The 16,971-nt window shown below is 50.6% G+C and overlaps 6 protein-coding genes across 6 annotated transcripts; 4 read left to right on the top strand and 2 right to left on the bottom strand.

Annotated features, from left to right (window-relative positions):
* Positions 1–1,979: 1,979 nt before the first annotated feature.
* Positions 1,980–3,644, top strand: CGCA056_v002397 (uncharacterized protein; the record flags this gene model as incomplete). The annotated part of the gene is made up of 1 exon (XM_037317655.1): positions 1,980–3,644. One exon carries the CDS (start codon positions 1,980–1,982, stop codon positions 3,642–3,644), a length of 1,665 nt encoding a protein of 554 aa, XP_037183422.1.
* Positions 3,645–5,522: 1,878 nt separating this feature from the next.
* CGCA056_v002396 (uncharacterized protein) lies at positions 5,523–7,005 on the top strand (the record flags this gene model as incomplete). Its single annotated transcript, XM_037317654.1, has 5 exons — positions 5,523–5,525; positions 5,623–6,194; positions 6,256–6,479; positions 6,556–6,719; positions 6,958–7,005. The coding sequence occupies 5 exons, from the start codon at positions 5,523–5,525 to the stop codon at positions 7,003–7,005; spliced, it is 1,011 nt and encodes a 336-aa protein (XP_037183423.1).
* An 88-nt stretch (positions 7,006–7,093) lies between these two features.
* CGCA056_v002395 (uncharacterized protein) lies at positions 7,094–8,101 on the bottom strand (the record flags this gene model as incomplete). The annotated part of the gene is made up of 1 exon (XM_037317653.1): positions 7,094–8,101. The coding sequence occupies one exon, from the start codon at positions 8,099–8,101 to the stop codon at positions 7,094–7,096; it is 1,008 nt and encodes a 335-aa protein (XP_037183420.1).
* A 1,492-nt stretch (positions 8,102–9,593) lies between these two features.
* On the top strand, positions 9,594–10,851 carry CGCA056_v002394 (Aldo-keto reductase yakc; the record flags this gene model as incomplete). Its single annotated transcript, XM_037317652.1, has 6 exons — positions 9,594–9,752; positions 9,811–9,889; positions 9,938–10,078; positions 10,131–10,244; positions 10,300–10,494; positions 10,556–10,851. 6 exons carry the CDS (start codon positions 9,594–9,596, stop codon positions 10,849–10,851), a joined length of 984 nt encoding a protein of 327 aa, XP_037183421.1.
* Positions 10,852–13,745: 2,894 nt separating this feature from the next.
* On the top strand, positions 13,746–14,345 carry CGCA056_v002393 (uncharacterized protein; the record flags this gene model as incomplete). Its single annotated transcript, XM_037317651.1, has 2 exons — positions 13,746–13,920; positions 13,972–14,345. 2 exons carry the CDS (start codon positions 13,746–13,748, stop codon positions 14,343–14,345), a joined length of 549 nt encoding a protein of 182 aa, XP_037183418.1.
* Positions 14,346–15,607: 1,262 nt separating this feature from the next.
* On the bottom strand, positions 15,608–16,807 carry sevA (Severin; the record flags this gene model as incomplete). Its single annotated transcript, XM_037317650.1, has 1 exon — positions 15,608–16,807. The coding sequence occupies one exon, from the start codon at positions 16,805–16,807 to the stop codon at positions 15,608–15,610; it is 1,200 nt and encodes a 399-aa protein (XP_037183419.1).
* Positions 16,808–16,971: the final 164 nt, after the last annotated feature.

The raw sequence follows: 16,971 nt of genomic DNA, 5'->3' as shown, positions 1-16,971 counted from the left end.
CCCTTGCGGCCGACCTCCCGAGGGGTATATGGCGTGGAGGGCCGCAGGCTCAAGCTATATACTCTACAGTACACGCCTCTTCCTAACGTCCTCCAAATCTTGCCCATAGGCTACTATGTGTTCTATCCGTCCCTAGTTCCCGCTGGTTCCCTGGTTCCGTTATACTCGTCAGTTCCTCTACGAGGGGGGGGGGTTCGTTACTAAGGCCTAGGTTCAGACCTAGGCCCTAGTACCGCGGGCAGATCTTCCGGAAGAAATCTGTCACGCAGAGAAAGGCCTGGAAGCCTTCCTGATCAGTGATTAGCCCCTTGTAGTATCGATCCAGAGATCCTATTGGTCCTATAGGCTCCTGTGGACTAGAGGGGTGGAGGGTGGGCCACTGAAGCCTCCTCGCTAAGGTCTTTCGGCAGTAGACTAGGTGGTCTGCCTCCTTTGCCTCCCCACAGGAGCAGGTAAGCAGTGCTTCTGTATGGTTAAAGCGTTGATGGTATTGTTCGAAGTCTCCATGGCCTGACCGGGCTGCTAGGCACTTTTCTTGTAAGGGAGGGTCATGGTGTGCGAGGTATTCTGCAATTTGAAGCAGAAGTTCAAAAGGCAGGGCCTCGAGCTTTGCGACCGGAGAAGATGGTGAAAAAGTCTGTGATGACATTTCGCTGTTAATCAAGGCTGGTTGAGATGATGCTTGGTTGTTGCTTTGGGTTGATGTTTTGGTCAGTGGAATGATGTGGGTCTGTGGTTTGTCAAGAAACCCAACAACATTCAGGACGTGTTTATATGGTAGGAAGGCAGAACAGAGAAGGTCTTGAGGGTTTCATTCATGAATGCATTTGTGATACGAAAATAATGAGGCGTCTTGGCTGCAGGTTGTGTCCAGACTGAGCCATTGAAACAACGGACTCCTGCTGTCGTCTGCCTTTTTTCGCTACACAATAAGCCATGGATTAAACCACAACACTATTGTTAAATTACCATTGCTCTGTGAATGAAAGATTCTCATTGCGATGGCCGTGTGCCTAGAACCGCAAGTTCTTGTACAATACCTTTGTTTTTAACGTCATAGACTCTGACGTATTACTTGTCAATGCTTCAGATACACAAGCAAAAGAATAAACATGGAAAACACCTTCAGACAATGTTGTTATGAATCAACTGGCCATATCGTAAATTTCTTTTCGCAGGTCATTGCCCAGGATTACCTGCATTAATTAATGGACGGCCTTATTTTCCTGTGCTAGAGTGACTACTTTTCCTGTGCCTATACCTTACTATCGTCGCCGTTACTACTATCGTCGCTACTATTATTACTATTTTTGTTACTATTGTCGTTACTGTTATTATCGTCTATCGTCGTCGTCTATCGTCGTCGTCTATCGTCATCGTCTACTACAATTATCCTCATCAAAGTTACTAAGTGCACAGGAAGTATAGCCACTAAGACATAGAACAATTAAGCAATCTCTTAATTACTTTCATTCATTGATCGTGAGAGGAAGCTTGGCTTGGAACTTGTTGAAAGCATTGCTAGCTTAGAAGTCCGTAGATAATGGCTGAGATAACGAGTACGTAGGGTTGCTAGTTTGGGGATCAGATGGCACTTGTGTGATGTCTTGACATCACTAAAAATAAAGGGGTGGCTTGATCCCAAGACTGAGATGCCAATCATACACATACCTAAATGCAATGTCATATGGCTGGTCGGCTTTCCCATGCTTGACCCTCCTGTCTTCATCAACGTAACCGAGCTATGTATGACCCAAGAATGGGCTGATGAAATGTCACAATTCACGCTTTTTGCTCTGGCAGGGGTGATGTTCTCTGTCTGTTACAAACCTTAAAACTAGTCATGTGCAGTTGCGGGTTGTTTTACCCCAACTGTATAAGACCTCGGGAACCGCATCAATGCCGACCTGAGCAACATGTTTTGACCCCTCATCCTAGATTGTCCATCTATTTCGAGGACCCAGCGAGAAAACAGAAAAATGCAGCTGACATATCCTGATATTGTCCGAAGGCTCTACGACCTCGAGCGTCTTGCGGAACCGCCCGAGGCGGAGGAGCGCGGTGGGTGCATGTCGAGCTATGACCGTCGCTCTCGGTACGACCCGGATACCGACACCTACATCGACTGGGATGCAAATGACGATGGCCGAGGCATCATCCGCGAGGAGGGAGAATGGGTCGTCGCTTTCGAGCAAGAAGGCCCAGGAGTTATCTGGCGAATATGGTCTGCGATGCCTGACATGGGACGCATCCAGGTCTTCATCGACGACAGAGACAATGAGAAGCCGGTGATTGACATGCCTTTCCGAGATTTCTTTGATCGGTTTCAAGACATGCCGCTCAACTTCCCCTCAATTGCACCGACCTTGTCACGAGGCCGCAATTGCTTCATCCCCATCCCCTACAACAAGTACGCCAAGGTTCGTCTTGGTCCCGGCTGGGGAGCATACTATCACTTCACGTACACCAAGTTCCCCAAAGATACGAAAGTGCCGCGGTTTGATGGGAATTTTGACCGAGAGGCTTGTCTAGCGCTCGCCGCTGCTGATCGCGAACTCGGCCAGCGTGGGTGGTCCGCACTCCCACGATCCAAAGATGACTCGTTGGAGACCCTCACCGTTACCATCCCATCTGGCAAGACACATGCCGTCCGGGAGATCATTGGAAACAGGGCTATTACTGGAATGCGGGTTGTTCCGTTGGATCTTCCAGAGTCTCACCAGGAAACTGCTCAAATCTTACGCGAGCTGGTTTTCCAGATCATATGGGACAACGACAAGACCCCAAGCGTCTGGGCACCACTCGGGGACTTCTTCGGAAGTGTTCCTGGTATTCAGACCTACCGTTCTTTAACCCAAGGGTCAACGGACGGTGGCGGCTTCTACAGTCACTGGTTCATGCCGTTCTCCGACCGTGCTCTGCTCAAGATTACAAACGATGGGAAGAAAGAGGCAAAACTCTTTTTAACGATCTGCCACCGTCCGCTGGAAAAGTCTGCAAAGGACATGCTACGGTTCCACGCCAAGTGGCACCGAGACGCATTCCTAGAGCGACCCATCAGCCAAGGGAGAGACATAGACTGGCCACTCCTTATCTTGGACGATGGCCCTGGTCGTTTCTGTGGAGTGCAGATGCATGTCTGGAATCACTGGCAAGAACCAAAAGTGCCGGCCAAAGACTGGTGGTATGGCGTCGGCGGCGAGAAGTCAATTGACTGGTGGTGGGGAGAAGGAGATGAGAAGTTCTTCGTTGACGGTGAAAAGTTCCCGTCGACCTTCGGAACAGGGTCCGAGGACTACGTTGGATATGCGTGGGCGGCCGAACCGCCCTTCCCAACCTTCGACAGTGCCTACGCTTGCCAGCCCTACGTGGAACTGGACGCCAATGGTCACACCTCTGTCTGTCGCTTTCACGTATGCGACGATGTACCGTTTCACAAGAGCTTTGAAGCGTACATCGAGAAGTACAAGCCGAACAATTGGGGGCCTGGGAATGACTGTCTGTACGCGGTGGTGGCTTACTGGTATCAGAGAGCGGGGGGTTCGGATGCTTACGAGAGTGTGCCTATGAAAGATCGCTACGTCGATCGCCTTGGGCAGTCCGATCACTCGGGCAAGGCGAAGGATGGTGGAGAAGACTTATAAAGGGCTGAATGATGCAGGATTTTGGAAATAATCGTATGCTTCTCCTTGATTGATCCAAAGTAGTCAGTGGATTACGACGCTCCTCTCTTCCATTTGCTGTCTTACTCTTAGTGCCCTTCAAACTTTGGAGTTAATACTTCAGATTTTATTATTCTCGCCTGCAAACGATGTAGGCGCAGGCCGGTGGGCGCACTTACAACACTCTCAGAAGACACAAGGCGGGGGCCGGGAAACTTTAAACTCCGTGAAGTGGGTGGCCTGTCCTGGTCACCATGGAAGCCTTGAACGCTTTATCCGTCGAAGCATCAATATCGGACTCGGTTGGGTCGGCAGAGGATATCTACTGTCAAGTTCTAGCACGAATCGGTTTCCGAATGACGCTCGGAATCGCGTACTAGCTTACGTTGCAATGATCCCACCGCAGATGAGGGCGCCGTTCAGACGGTTCTCAAGATGAAGACACCATTGAACAGATGATGGGTTTCATCCATCACCCGTACCATACACACCTGTCCAACGTTCTGGAACCTGGGGTCTCACTGACAGGGGTTGGCCTGCTCCGCATAGCCAAGTGAGGAACAAGCTTTTCAACGACGACCTAGGTGACGCTTGTGTGACGGATCATAGCCGCGCGGATAGGGCCTTCAAGGCTTAGCCTGGGAGCGAAGGGGAAACAAGGAGCGCTTCAATTTGTCAAGGGGGCTCTTATTTCACACCCCTCCTGCTAGCCGGCGCACCCTTCGGTGGCTTGACGCTGAGGTAATCACTGGCGATTGGCTGCTTAGGAAACTCGCGATAGTTCTGTGTTACTGTGAAAACACGGTCTCTATCCTACTTTCTGCTACTCACCTGCTAGATTACCCTCTGCTGGCTGGCCTTCCTTCTGCTTCTAAGGCCTCACTTATAGAGGGCAGGGCTTAGGGCAAGCTAGCAGAACGAAACCCAGAAGGAGGGCAGGCCGGAGGGTAGAGGGCAGAGTAAGCAAGGCTTACACGACATCCTCTAGTAAAGCAGTACAGCAGCGGACTTCACACATGCCTAGCCACACTCCAGCCACCGAAGGGTGCGCCGGCTAGCATGAGGGGTGCGCCGCGGAGGGTGGCCATTTGTCAGTTGCTCTGGAGAGAGCAAGGATGAGCCTAGACGTGTACAGTGAAGCGGAAATATCCAGTCATGAAGGTTTGCCGTTCGCCGAAGTCATGACAGAGAAGACGGGGTGAGAGTTGTGGGGGACGGACATTTGGTGAAAGGGCCACTCAGCCAGACGGGATGGACGGAATGCGAACGTTTCAGCAGAAAAGTCAATGTCATGAGTTGAACCCCAGCTTGGTCTCATTTCTGAAACGGTCAAATGTACATCGACATTTCCCATCAACTTGCGATAAGACTCAGCCCCTTAACTCAAGTCCATATACCCTTGACAACGAGTTGACGGGCCAGTTCCTAGTTCAAGGTTGCGGGCAGGAGGATGGAAACTTCGATTACGCCAGCAACCCTATCGTGGGAAGCGTTATATAGGATGAAGGACAGCGTGCAGAAACTCTCTGTTGCTGCCTCCGGGCAGGAAATTTTATCCCTCCACAGATGGCCGACTTGCGATCATGATATCGACGAAGAGGTTTTCAGTGCAAGCGCGAGAGGCACGCATCGTGTACTTGAGTTGCTTGAGCTGTTTGGTAATATTGGTGGTTTTCTTCAGCCTTAACCTATGGCCAAAATTCGATTTGGGCTCTCTTCACTTTACCGAGGGCCACTCGAAGACACAACATGACTACCAGTCGACGCACAATACCGATGCGACAACGAATACGACCGACGATGGCGGGACTCTTTCACTCATTCCAAGTCATTCAATAACAGCAAAACCGGCCGGACTAAATGGTTTGAAATATGCCATCATCCTTCCAACATACGTAGGTTCTCTTCACGGGAAGGCACTGGTGCCTAGTACCAATGGACTAACATGCTTGGCATCTAGACAAAACATATACCGCTGGCCATCGAGTTCTTCCAGTCATTCATGTGCCTGTGCACCGACTACCAAGAAATCGACATCCACGTAATCGTTTCTGACTTCAATGAGGTGAAGGAGTTCCAAGATGCCTTGAACGGTCTGAAGAGTTGTGGCAAAACATTCAGCATATTCCAAACACCACCGGCGAACATTAACGGACCGAAACCGAAGTTCAACATTGTGAACCTTTTCGACATATTGCCGCCAGTTTTTCACACTTTGACTAAAGGCAAAATCACGGGCGCAGACACCTCGGCGCTGATAAGTGAACGCAACAAATATCAGTACCAAACAATCAAAAAGATGGTCGCGGCTATGGAACTCAAGTATGACTGGGCACTGTGGTTGGACTCCGAAGCCATTGCTGTGCAGCCGTTCAGCATCAGGCAGACTTTCGACAGTTACATCAAGAACCCAACAATATTCAGGTCTAAAATGACCAACACCGACTTCATGCGAGCCATCATAGGCAGCTCTGCGAACGTACTGAATCGGGACATTGAGTCGTTTGGGCAGAAGTTCTGGAACTTAGAGAGGTAGGCAAGATTCGCGGACCTAACTGCCAATCACACCAACTAACTCGTACTCTTCTCTCAGCGTGGAGTGGATATTTGAGAAGGCAGTCATCGAGGATCTCGTTCAATACGTGGAGAACACCCATAACCAGGACTTTTGGACTGTCTGGGCCACTCGGGGTTCCCCATTCGAAATCAGTCTCTACAATATGCACGTTCAAGCACGGAAGCTGGAGACAACCAACCCAATGTTTACGAAGTATCAAATCATCGAAACAGAAACAGAGATGGAAAGGTTTGGCATCGGTAAGTGACAAACGTTTGGCTACAGCCCGGAATCCGGGTCTCAAGTTTACAGTTGCTAACATCGCTTGCTCACTAGGAGCGGCAAGGGCGATCATGGACACGATGATAGGCACTGGAATGCTCGAGAGAGGCTACGAACTCTTCAAAGTAGCAGAAGTCGTGCCTGGCTTCTCCGCAATGTTGAAGAAGTTCGGACAACGTCTATTTCGACTGGACGACCTCGGTATCGCCCCGCCAGAAGTAATCGACAAATTCCTCTTGGACACACCAATAGACATTTTGTGCTCAGGTGCACCTCCACTACACAGCTGGTGGGAGCAACGAAAGAAAACCATTAGATAGCGACATGAATAAAATACCCCTTTTCATTCTGTATAACGCAAAGGCCACTCATGCGCACAATCTGCACAAGGATTGTGAAGTCCTCACAACCTTAACGTGACTCGGCCATACCGAAAGTACTAACAATTACAATTAGAGTTTCCCTGTCACCCCTCAGGTCCTCGCCAACACACTCTTCTGGTAGGTCAAGCGTCGCTCCCCGCCTTACATGCCAGGAGCTATCCTTCGTGTCGGGAGCTATCCTTTCGCAAATGATGAACTTTGACATCGCCTCAGCACTGGAGGGCAATCCTAGAAAGTTGACCAATAGTACTATTACCCGCCGTTGCCGCGCCGGTCACATAGAGAATCCTTGCAGGTTGAAATCTGTCCAAAGCCACGGAGGACGCAGACCCCAGCAAGGGTGAGGATGCGAGAACATCCTTTCCGCCCCTAACTGCATCGATTTTAAGAACCTCTTGAGGACCGTTTGTGGCAACATAAGCCCATTTCCCATCCTCTGACAGCGTAAAGTCGTCGCCGAAGGTGATGTTTGAGGCTAGAACTTGGACAGGCCCAGCTGCCGACCCATCGGCAAGGGAGATGGGAAGTTTTGCAAACAGACCCTGGTCCAAGCTCACAAAGAAGAGGTCGCTTCCGCGAATGCGAATGCCATTAATGCCGATGCTGAGACCGGTAGACAATGGAGCCATTTCAGGCTCCTCGAGAACCGTATCGAAAACTCCAGTGTCGACATCAAGACGGTAGACCGTCCCCGCGCTTGAATCCGAAACAAGAAGGTTCTTCGTATCGTTCGCTGCCAGACGGGTCATGCCGTTAAGCTGCTTTGCCGAGGGGATGCGCTGGACCAATGAAACTTCGGCAGGCTGAGTGACAGTGCCGTTTCGGGAAATTTCGAAGTTGCGGAGATTGACTTTCCACACTCCGTTAGAGTTCTCAGTCGACGTCAGGTTCGATCCAACGACGTAGAAAGAGTCGCGCTCCATCTCGGAGATTCCAAGAAGACCAGTGACGCCGTCTATGCTGGCAACGGGAATCGGAGGGTGTTTGTTCGTAGGAGACAATTGATGTAGGATCGGCGATGAAATGGAGGCGACCAGAACATTGCCATTGCGCCGGACTGCGAGGTTCTCGAGTGTTGTGGTGCCAGGAACCGTATGAACCGACGTCACGTTCGCCGTCTTGCCGTTGCAATAGCTGTAAGGCAGAGAGTGGACTGATGCAGCCAGAGAGAGGACGGCGAGCCCGAAGGCCGGAAGAACAGTATGCGGAACAAACATGGCTGGGAGATCTCTGGTTGAGCAGACTTCAGGGGTAAGACCTGATGAGAGATATCAAGTCGGGGGAGCACTGGCTTTTATGGCATGAAGCTGCGGTACCGACAAAGAAGCACCAAGGTCCAAAAGACCTGGTCAAGAGATGTTAGGTATCCACACGAATCGCCATGAGCTGGTCATGAATTGAACTCTGAGCAAGATGACATGAACGGGGTTTGCAAATTAAGTCCGAGCCCTCAAGGTGCACACGATTCAATGTGCCTGGACGTTCACAGCTAACCACCTGGTATTTTTTCTACAAAATCTGTTTCGTTGCAATAAGCTAGTGAACCTGCCAACCAAAGCGAGCCGTCGCGCAAGCGTCAGTAAGAAGAATCAACTCCTTCGGGGCAAAATTGCCGGAACATAGTGAGTGGGAAATCATCTAGCTCCGCGCGTTCCACGGTATCCACGGGACGAGGCGCAAAGAATCAAGATAGAATAGTCCAACACGTCCCGTAGTCAGCGAAATAGAGGAATGGTCCGTTGGATAGTAGGCCACCTAGTTTCCTGTGTCTGCGCGGCTTTCCTGTGGCCGCAATTACTCCCACTGAATACGATAGTAGCGATAGCGACGACGACAACGACGATAGAAGTAACAACGGCAACGATCGTCAGGTAGAGTCTGACCTCAGGAAAAGTAATCGCTCTAGCATAGGAAAGATAGACTGAATAGGTGGCAAGGAATTTGAAGCCCTTGTTCGAGCTGACAGTTCGATGTCAATAATGCATTCGAAGAGCTTTGCTGCCCGCCCAAAACGGGTGCATCGATTTTCATGGGCCCTTAGATATCGTCTTGAAAATGGGAATAGTCATCAATCCCGACAGGATGGCGACTTCCAAACTGCAATCCTCATAATCGTACATCTGTGTAGTGGAGGGACGGCAAGAGGGGCCGTATTCTACCCTGTCCAAGAAAAACATTTCCTGGGAATTAGCATTCTTAATAAGACACAGGAGGCCTTACACACGTGCGTTAACGAGGTCTTGGGGCGGGCAATGACCCCGACTACCTCAGTCACTCATCGCGGACAGAAGACCTACCAATGATTTCAATTGCATTCAATATATCATTGATATTTCCATCTTAAGTCCATGTCAGCGGGGACAAGCTCTAAATCCGGTCTTCGAAAACATTCTACTCGGTGATCCGATTCATGGGCCCCACTATGTTTGCCGCCAGGTGGTCCCGATGCTGTGTTTTGTGGCGCCAGTTTGCCAGGTCGTCAGCGACCCGCATGTTAACGCCGGGACTCCGTCAGTGCATCACGGCGCTCTCTCATTCACCCGCGCGCTGTACGTCATCCCGAGAATCTCAATCGTACAAGTTCTCATTATATATAAAGAAGTCTAGTTGCCAAGCGTCACTATCTGTTTACTTGTCAGTAGAGACTTTGGCACACACGATTCAAGAATTCAATTCAACTATCAAACGGCACTAGATCAACCAATCAAAATGGTCAAGACACTAGCTTTCGGAGACATTGAGGTCCCTTCCCCTGGCTTTGGTGCTATGGGAATCAGCTTTGGTCTCGGTTCCAACTTGAGTCTCGAGGAGGCTGAGCCCGTGCTTCTGAAGGCAATTGAGCTGGGATGCACGTTCTGGGACACTGCTGTAAGTGTTACTCAAGTTTTCGCAGTTGCAATTGCGAGCTCTAACTATTTTAATTCAGGTGGTCTACCAAGCAGGTGTAAACGAGAAGCTCCTTGGAGAGTTCATTAGGAAACACAACGTTCGCGACAAGGTTTTCAGTAAGTCCAAGAGGCTCATGAACCCAGATTGAAACTAACTCTTTCCAGTCGCTTCTAAGTGCGGTTTCGATGTGTTTGGAAAGGGTGGAGTGACCAACTCTGCGTCCCACATTAAGCAATACATCGAGGGAACCATTGAGAGACTTGGCTTCGCCCCCGACCTCTACTATCTTCACCGCATTGACCCTAGTATGTCACTCTGTCGAAGACTCTTGAAGTTCTAAGCTGACTCAAATACCAGACACGCCACTGGAGGAGTCTATTCCTGCACTGGATGAGATTCGGAAGGCGGGAAAGACGAAGTACATTGGCTTGTCCGAGTGCTCAGCTGCGACACTGCGCAAGGCCAACTCTAGTGAGTTTCGGTACAGCTCTAACAATATTCAATCAAGGAAGCTGACAAGACGCAGTCGTCAAGATTGATGCAGTCCAAGCAGAGTACTCAGCCTTTGAGACTCTCCACGAGACCGACGGACTGATCGACACCGCCAAGGAGTTGGGAGTCGCGTATGTCGCCTACAGCCCTCTGGGTCATGGCTGGCTGGTCGACGATTTCCCTTTCAAGAGCCCCGACGACTTCGCTCCGGATGACTTCCGTCGCAGTGGTTAGTTGCCTCGTCTGAAGTGACTACTGTATGCGCACCGTGCTGACATCGGTTGAAACAGTTCCCAAGTTCCAGGGAGAGAACTTCTACAAGAACAAGGATATTGTCGATGAGATTAAGAAGCTTGCAGACAAGAAGGGCTGCACTCTGCCCCAGATCGCCCTCGCGTGGGTTGCTGCTCAGGGCATGATTGCCATCCCCGGTACAACGAAGGCCAAGAGGCTAGAGGAGAACTGGGCGTCTCGAGATGTCGAGTTGACAGAGGAAGAAAAGAAGGAGATGAGAAGGATTATTGACGCTGCTAAGCCTCATGGAACTAGATATGGTCCTAGTCACCAGGCTCTGGTTGGGCACTAAATTACGCTGTGGAGTGCGCAAACAACCTTTAGGTGTTAAATGAATAAAACTTTTCACTAGTGTTGTTCGGCACTTTTAGATGAGACCAGCTTTACCAAAGCATAGCGACCTAGATCACCTGTTCTCTTCCAATGGCCTTTCTAGAACGTTGATGTTCGACTGCCTGCCGGAATTGTAACTCTTCGGAGCCGTCCGTTCCCTAGCGTTGTCGTACTCGGGCAGAATGGTCTATCGAACTCTATTTTAGTTAGGCTCGTCGTTGAATCTTTCGCTGATAGGTGATTAATCTGAAACCGTCGTGACGAGTCTAAATCTAGCCCTCAGACGATAAGAAAGGACTGACGAAAAGTCCGTTGTCCAAAACACTGTTCATCATCACAGTATAACCATCTAGAAAATTTTCGAATGCGCTGCCTCCCAGACGCGAACGGCGAGTATGCCGCCCAAAGTCGCTTATCCAACGGCAGGGAAGGCGTCTTCCAGAATACGACAAGCATGCGATATCTGCCATACCCGCAAGATTAGATGCGACGGGTGCCGTCCGTGCATGAACTGTCGGTTGGCGAGGGTTGACTGTACTTACAACGCCGTGCCCAAGAAGACCGGACCAAAAGGGCCACGACTGAAGCGTAAATATCATCATCGGGCGGTAATTTACTCCAGGTTCGGCAACTAAGTCGGAGTGAACAGGTTCCGACAGTGCTCGAACTGCGGAAGCCGCATCATGGAGCGAGACTCAGGTCGAATTTCGGCCGTCACCTCTAGTTTCAGCCGACCTGTTCAGACGATATCTGGACGTTTACTTCATACGAAAATATCCCATCACGCCCATATTGGATCGCAATTGCATGGAAGAATGCGTCTCGACTTATTCCGAGTCACCCGAAAAGTACGGGTTGTTGACATCATGCTGTGCAACCATAGCTTTGGATTCAGAAGTGTTGTTGCAAAAGTTTGAGCCGACGTCAGCACATCTACTATCGCCAGCTCAGCCCAGCGTAATTCTTCCAACGCCCGAATTCTTCGTCCAGGAAACGCTTCGTGCAAGACGGCATATTCATCTTGCCGAAAGTCTATCCCTCACGCACATCTACACGTCATTCTTTCTCTCGCATGCTTTCTTCTGTCTCAATAACGGGAACGCCGCGTGGGTTTATCTCAGAGAATCTGTTACAATCCTGCAAACGCTCCGGCTCCACGAAGAGGCAACATACAGCGAAATCAGGGATCAGACCGTTGCTACGTATGCTCGACGGATGTTTTGGACACTCTTCGTCACGGAACGGTCTTTCACAATACAGCGAGAAAGACCACTAACGCTACTACCTACAATTAACCTGCCCGAAGTCGACCCTCTTAGTCCTGACGCCGAGATTCTGGCAGGATTTCTTGATCTCGTTTCGCTTTTCCTTCCATTTGACTTCGACTTTATTACCACTATGAACCTACCTATTTCTCCGGCGTTAAAAACGACAAAGGCAGCGCAATTCAGGCGGCTGCAGGACAAATTGTCGAATTGTCTTGCCAAAGTATCGCACTATCCCGAGGCACAGCAAGCAGACTTACTAGTCACTCGAGAGTGGCTCAAGATCATCGTCTGGAAGATTTGCGTGTCAAATTCCCTACTATCAAGCAGCACAAATAGTAGAGATAGCATGTCGCTCAGCTATCCTTCGTCGATAGCCCGCGAAACCGTCCTCATTTCCCGATTACTGCCATCAAAGGCCTTCGAAGCCAACGGAGTTGCCATTTTGGAGAAAGTTTTTGACGTGGGATGTTCACTAGCTGACGTCCTGTCACTTAATCCGCATCCGCCAAACAGTGTTTGGTCAGCGATGGACGTTGGTCCGATCGATGTCTTGGTGGAAATTGTCAGAATAGCAGGCACAAAATTCGGCGATGGCTACCAGCATCTGCGAATACTGGTAGATAAGACATACCGTTGTGTGCTGATGAATGTTGATAGAAGTCTACCCTTGCCAACAAATGCGTCACGGGTACAAGCAGAAGAGATAGATTGATCAGTGCTGAGAATAGCTGCATGCTAAGCTGAACAACATCGCGTATAGAATTAATGTCAATATTAGATACTATTTCAGGCTTTCAACTGACAGCATTCTCGTCTTAATTCGGTGATTGCTAGGGCGCTGTGGATACATAGCTACTAATTATCATTACCTATAGAAGGATGGGGAACAATGTACGTTCTAATGCGCACCGTTTCTTATGTTGACCTTCTCTTTGCATCCTCTTTAAAATGTTTTCAGACAGCTTGTTCCCGGATATTCTAAGAAAACAGTTTTCTTCGTGTATTTTCGAATCCTTACGCGCTTCTTGCCTCTAAGTCTACCTCATACACCCACAGCCTTTGTTAATGTTGCAGGGAGAACTGAATTAGCTTGGGTTGCTGCAGACGCTTCTTTTGAAGTATTTCCAGGGATTATTTTGGGGTTCTTTACTGGCATGAAACAACAAATGGTGTCTCAAGTTCTGGAGAAACTTAGTGGAACTTGTCAAAGGGCCGTTTCCCCTGATTCAGCTTATGCGGGAAACATCACGGCCATTACCGGTGATGAGGCTGGGGCCATTGGGTCTTATTGAGACTGAATCTTGAATCTATCACGCTCAACAGACAGGTTTGGAATCAAACTGAACTCCCGACGGAATGACGATGGAGGTTTCGGCAATGCACCACAAGCAGCCGCTTGAGAGTGAAACGTCGGTGACGGCTCCCTGACTTTTCCTCTTGAAGATCAGCCACCTGGCAGCGCTTCAGGCCCAACCTACTTGGGCATTTCGAGATCGAAGATTCTGCCATTGACAGTCTCGGCAAGTATCTCCCTTTGTCGCGCAACTTGAACTGCTTTCTAATTTGGTCACTAGCCCGTCTAGCCATGAGGCATGTCAGAGCAACTAAGAACTCGGATTCAGTTCAAGATGAATGCATCCTATTTTGTGAAGAGCTTGGCCAGCTTCTTCTCGAAACGGAACCATCTCGGGACGACAGCTCTAGGCCTCTGGACGAGCTATTGAATGACGTTTCCTTGACCACCAAGCAGCTGTCTCCAAGTACCGGGATCTGCCCCCTTCTGTTGACCGCCTTTTCTGACTTCATTCCAGAACAAGAAACGGATCGCGAAGGGGCCGATTTGTCCGCCTCCTCACTGTCGACATCAGCGTCAGGTCCTCAACCTTTCACAAAAGGACAAAAGCGGTACGACAAGATCCGAGCTTTACTAATCAGGTGGGAAGAACATACCCTCAGTTTTGGCGAAGTGATAAGAGCGCGGGAAGCCCTCGAATCCTACAATTACGAGGTGGAAGAGTTCCGAATTCCGAAACCCGAGCCCTTGCAGAGCCTGAAAAGCAAGATTCGCGCTTATGCTGCGGACATCAAGGAGAAGCCGAACCTGGACACACTGTTGATCATTTGGTACTATGGGCATGGCGGTTCATGGCCCGATGGTGAGAATCGCTTGACCCTTGCCAGGTAGGAGTGATACCATCCCACTCACATGCCTACATCTTTACTGTTTCTCTAGAACGAGCGTTCCTGCTAATTGAAAGTCGCAGCCATAAAGAGGATGGCACGTGTGTCCGCTGGAGTGATGTAGCCAAGGCCATTCTCGAAGTCAGGACCGACGTCTTGACCATTCTCGACTGTTGTCATGCTGGAGCATCGGCGCTCAGTGAAGACCTACTGCGACCCTTCATCGCAAGCAACAAAGACTACGCCAAGTGGCTTTTGAACGCGTCCGGGTTTGAGAATATCTCATGGTCGGGGCATGAGAACGCTCTGGCGTACGCAATCGCTGATATCTTGGACCTCCATCTTCACACAATGGACCTGGACACTGAATTACTGCATAGACAGGCCATATGTAGGGCGAGGGACACTTACATACCAGAGACTCACTTGACCTGCACCCCTGGTCTTCTGCGAATGATATCTGGACGTCAGGGGCCAATCATGCTGCACCCTTTGCCCAATCCTTTGGCACCCAGAGGAGAGAAGAGAGCGAGGCCTCCCAGCTCAACTGACTCCGACGACGGGCCACCCAAGACCCGTGCTAGGACCTCATGATTTCGCGTCGAATCACCGAGTATTGAGTCTGTGGAGCAGAGCCCTGCTGACCGGGCGGAGGGTTGTTTATTCCTGTCATTTTTTGTTGTTTCTACTGGCTCTGTCGTGTTTTGTTGTCATTTCAATTGGATACGTTGCCCTGTAATCGCTTATGCTCTTGTCTTTTCTCTGGAGCACCTAGGAGTGTTCATCAGGATGTCAGAACGGCAATTTCCTTCCTAGCGAATTTTGACTTCATACGTCGAGACTAATCAACGATAGTCGTAGTATCCAGATCATGTATAGCACTGTTTTGATCGAGCAATCAGTAAGGACGTGGATTGTGAATAATAAACGGCAAGCGTGAGGTATTCCACTACTTGAGGCAGGACTCTACCTGCCTCGACGACCGTCCAGAAGGACCGCACTTTCCTGCAGCGTCTCCTTCAGAACGCCTTCCAATCCGAATGACACTGAGGGAAGCTGCAAAGGGCAGGAATGTGCCTTCACAACCTTTGCCTCAACGATCCCGCGTCTCTCGACGTCACGTCAAACTGAATCACACACATTTCAACTATGAGATCGCGTCTCCTCGATCAATTCCAAACGCTGCGAGGACAAATACATCCTGTCTTCGATTTACCACTCGCCTGGAAAGATGCTTCCAATACTTCGACAACCCCCGTCCATCTCTTACGCCTGGACGGCCTTCCTGAAGGCCCGGCTCTCGTTACCCTCAACCACCTTGGCGACGGGCGTGAGGTGCGCCTCGTTGGCCTCGTCTGCTCCCTGCAACTGACGAATGTAGGCCTGGGCGACTCTTAGCCAGTTTGCCTTCTCGCCTCTGCTCGCACCCTGCCCTTCCCACACCCACACGGTACGTCCCGCATCATCCAAGAGGAAGACATCCTGGCCATCAAAGTCTGACATCGAGGCCTTGCTGCCGTCCTTGACTAGGTCGAATCTGAGCTCGCCAGATGCGTCGCTCAGCCTGAAGAGCTTCTGGGGCCTCTCGCCCGCGTGGGCCTTGGACGCCGACCTGACAGGTCTGGGGCATTTGAATCCGGACTGGGGGGTGTCGTCGTCACCACCGAGCAAGCCCACGATCACGCGGGACCTCGACTCCTCCTGTGTCAACACCTCTACATCGATGTGTTTCGCCAGGGTCATGTCGTTGACGACTTGAGCAGCCTTGGCCTTTTCCATCGGACTGCAGCTCTTGCCCTGCCACTGCCAAATCTTGTCGCCAGTGTCCAGCACGAAGACGTCTTCGTCGTCCAAGCTTTTCCACGTGGGCTCGACCTCGTGCACCACAACGCCACTCGCACCAACGGACGGGTTCTTGAAGATGCGCAGGAGCGTGAGAATTTCTCCCTTGGGTTCATCCTCCTCGACGTGGCGGAATCCTGATCGAACACCACCTGAGCGGATCTGAATTCTAGGGAAGAGTTCCAAGAAGTCATCCGAGGGCGCCGACTGCACCTCACGATGCTGGGTCGCAGCGCCGTGCAGGAACTCATCGAGCTCTACCGTCTTGTACGCCGCGGTGCCGGCCTCATCCTGCGTCGTGTGGGCTCCGAGCCAGAAGAAGATCTCATGGCCTAGCTTCTCAGCATCGTCCTTGGAGCCGACTTTATACGAGTGGAGGACGATGTAGCTGTCGCCGTCCATGAACTGGCCGTACTTTTCCTTCGGCCAAGCGACGACCTCGAATTCCTCGATGCGCCAGATATGCAGGCCTGCCTCCTGGCCGACCTTTCCGTCGTTCCATGCGGGCTCGGTTGCGGCGGAGTTGTACTTCACGCGACGGTCAATGTCCGAGCCAATGAGCTCGACATTGCTGTCCTTGATGTCGTACTCCTTGAGGTGCACGAGGCCCTGGTTTGGCGCCATATTTGATTAAATTGAAGAAAGTGGTATATTCGTCTCTTCACAATGGATTGTGTCAGTTTCAATGGTTGATGAGATTGCTGCGGGTTGTAAAGAGCAGTCCCAAGATGTTGAGGGCGGGCAGGGGACAACGTTTCAACTTCAACGTCATGGCGAACACGGACGGC

The sequence above is a fragment of the Colletotrichum aenigma genome (genome assembly GCF_013390185.1).
Source record: "Colletotrichum aenigma strain Cg56 chromosome Unknown KSG_Cg56_contig02, whole genome shotgun sequence".
Taxonomy (NCBI): Eukaryota; Fungi; Ascomycota; class Sordariomycetes; order Glomerellales; family Glomerellaceae; genus Colletotrichum; species Colletotrichum aenigma.
This window is presented reverse-complemented; position numbering and strand designations above follow the sequence as displayed.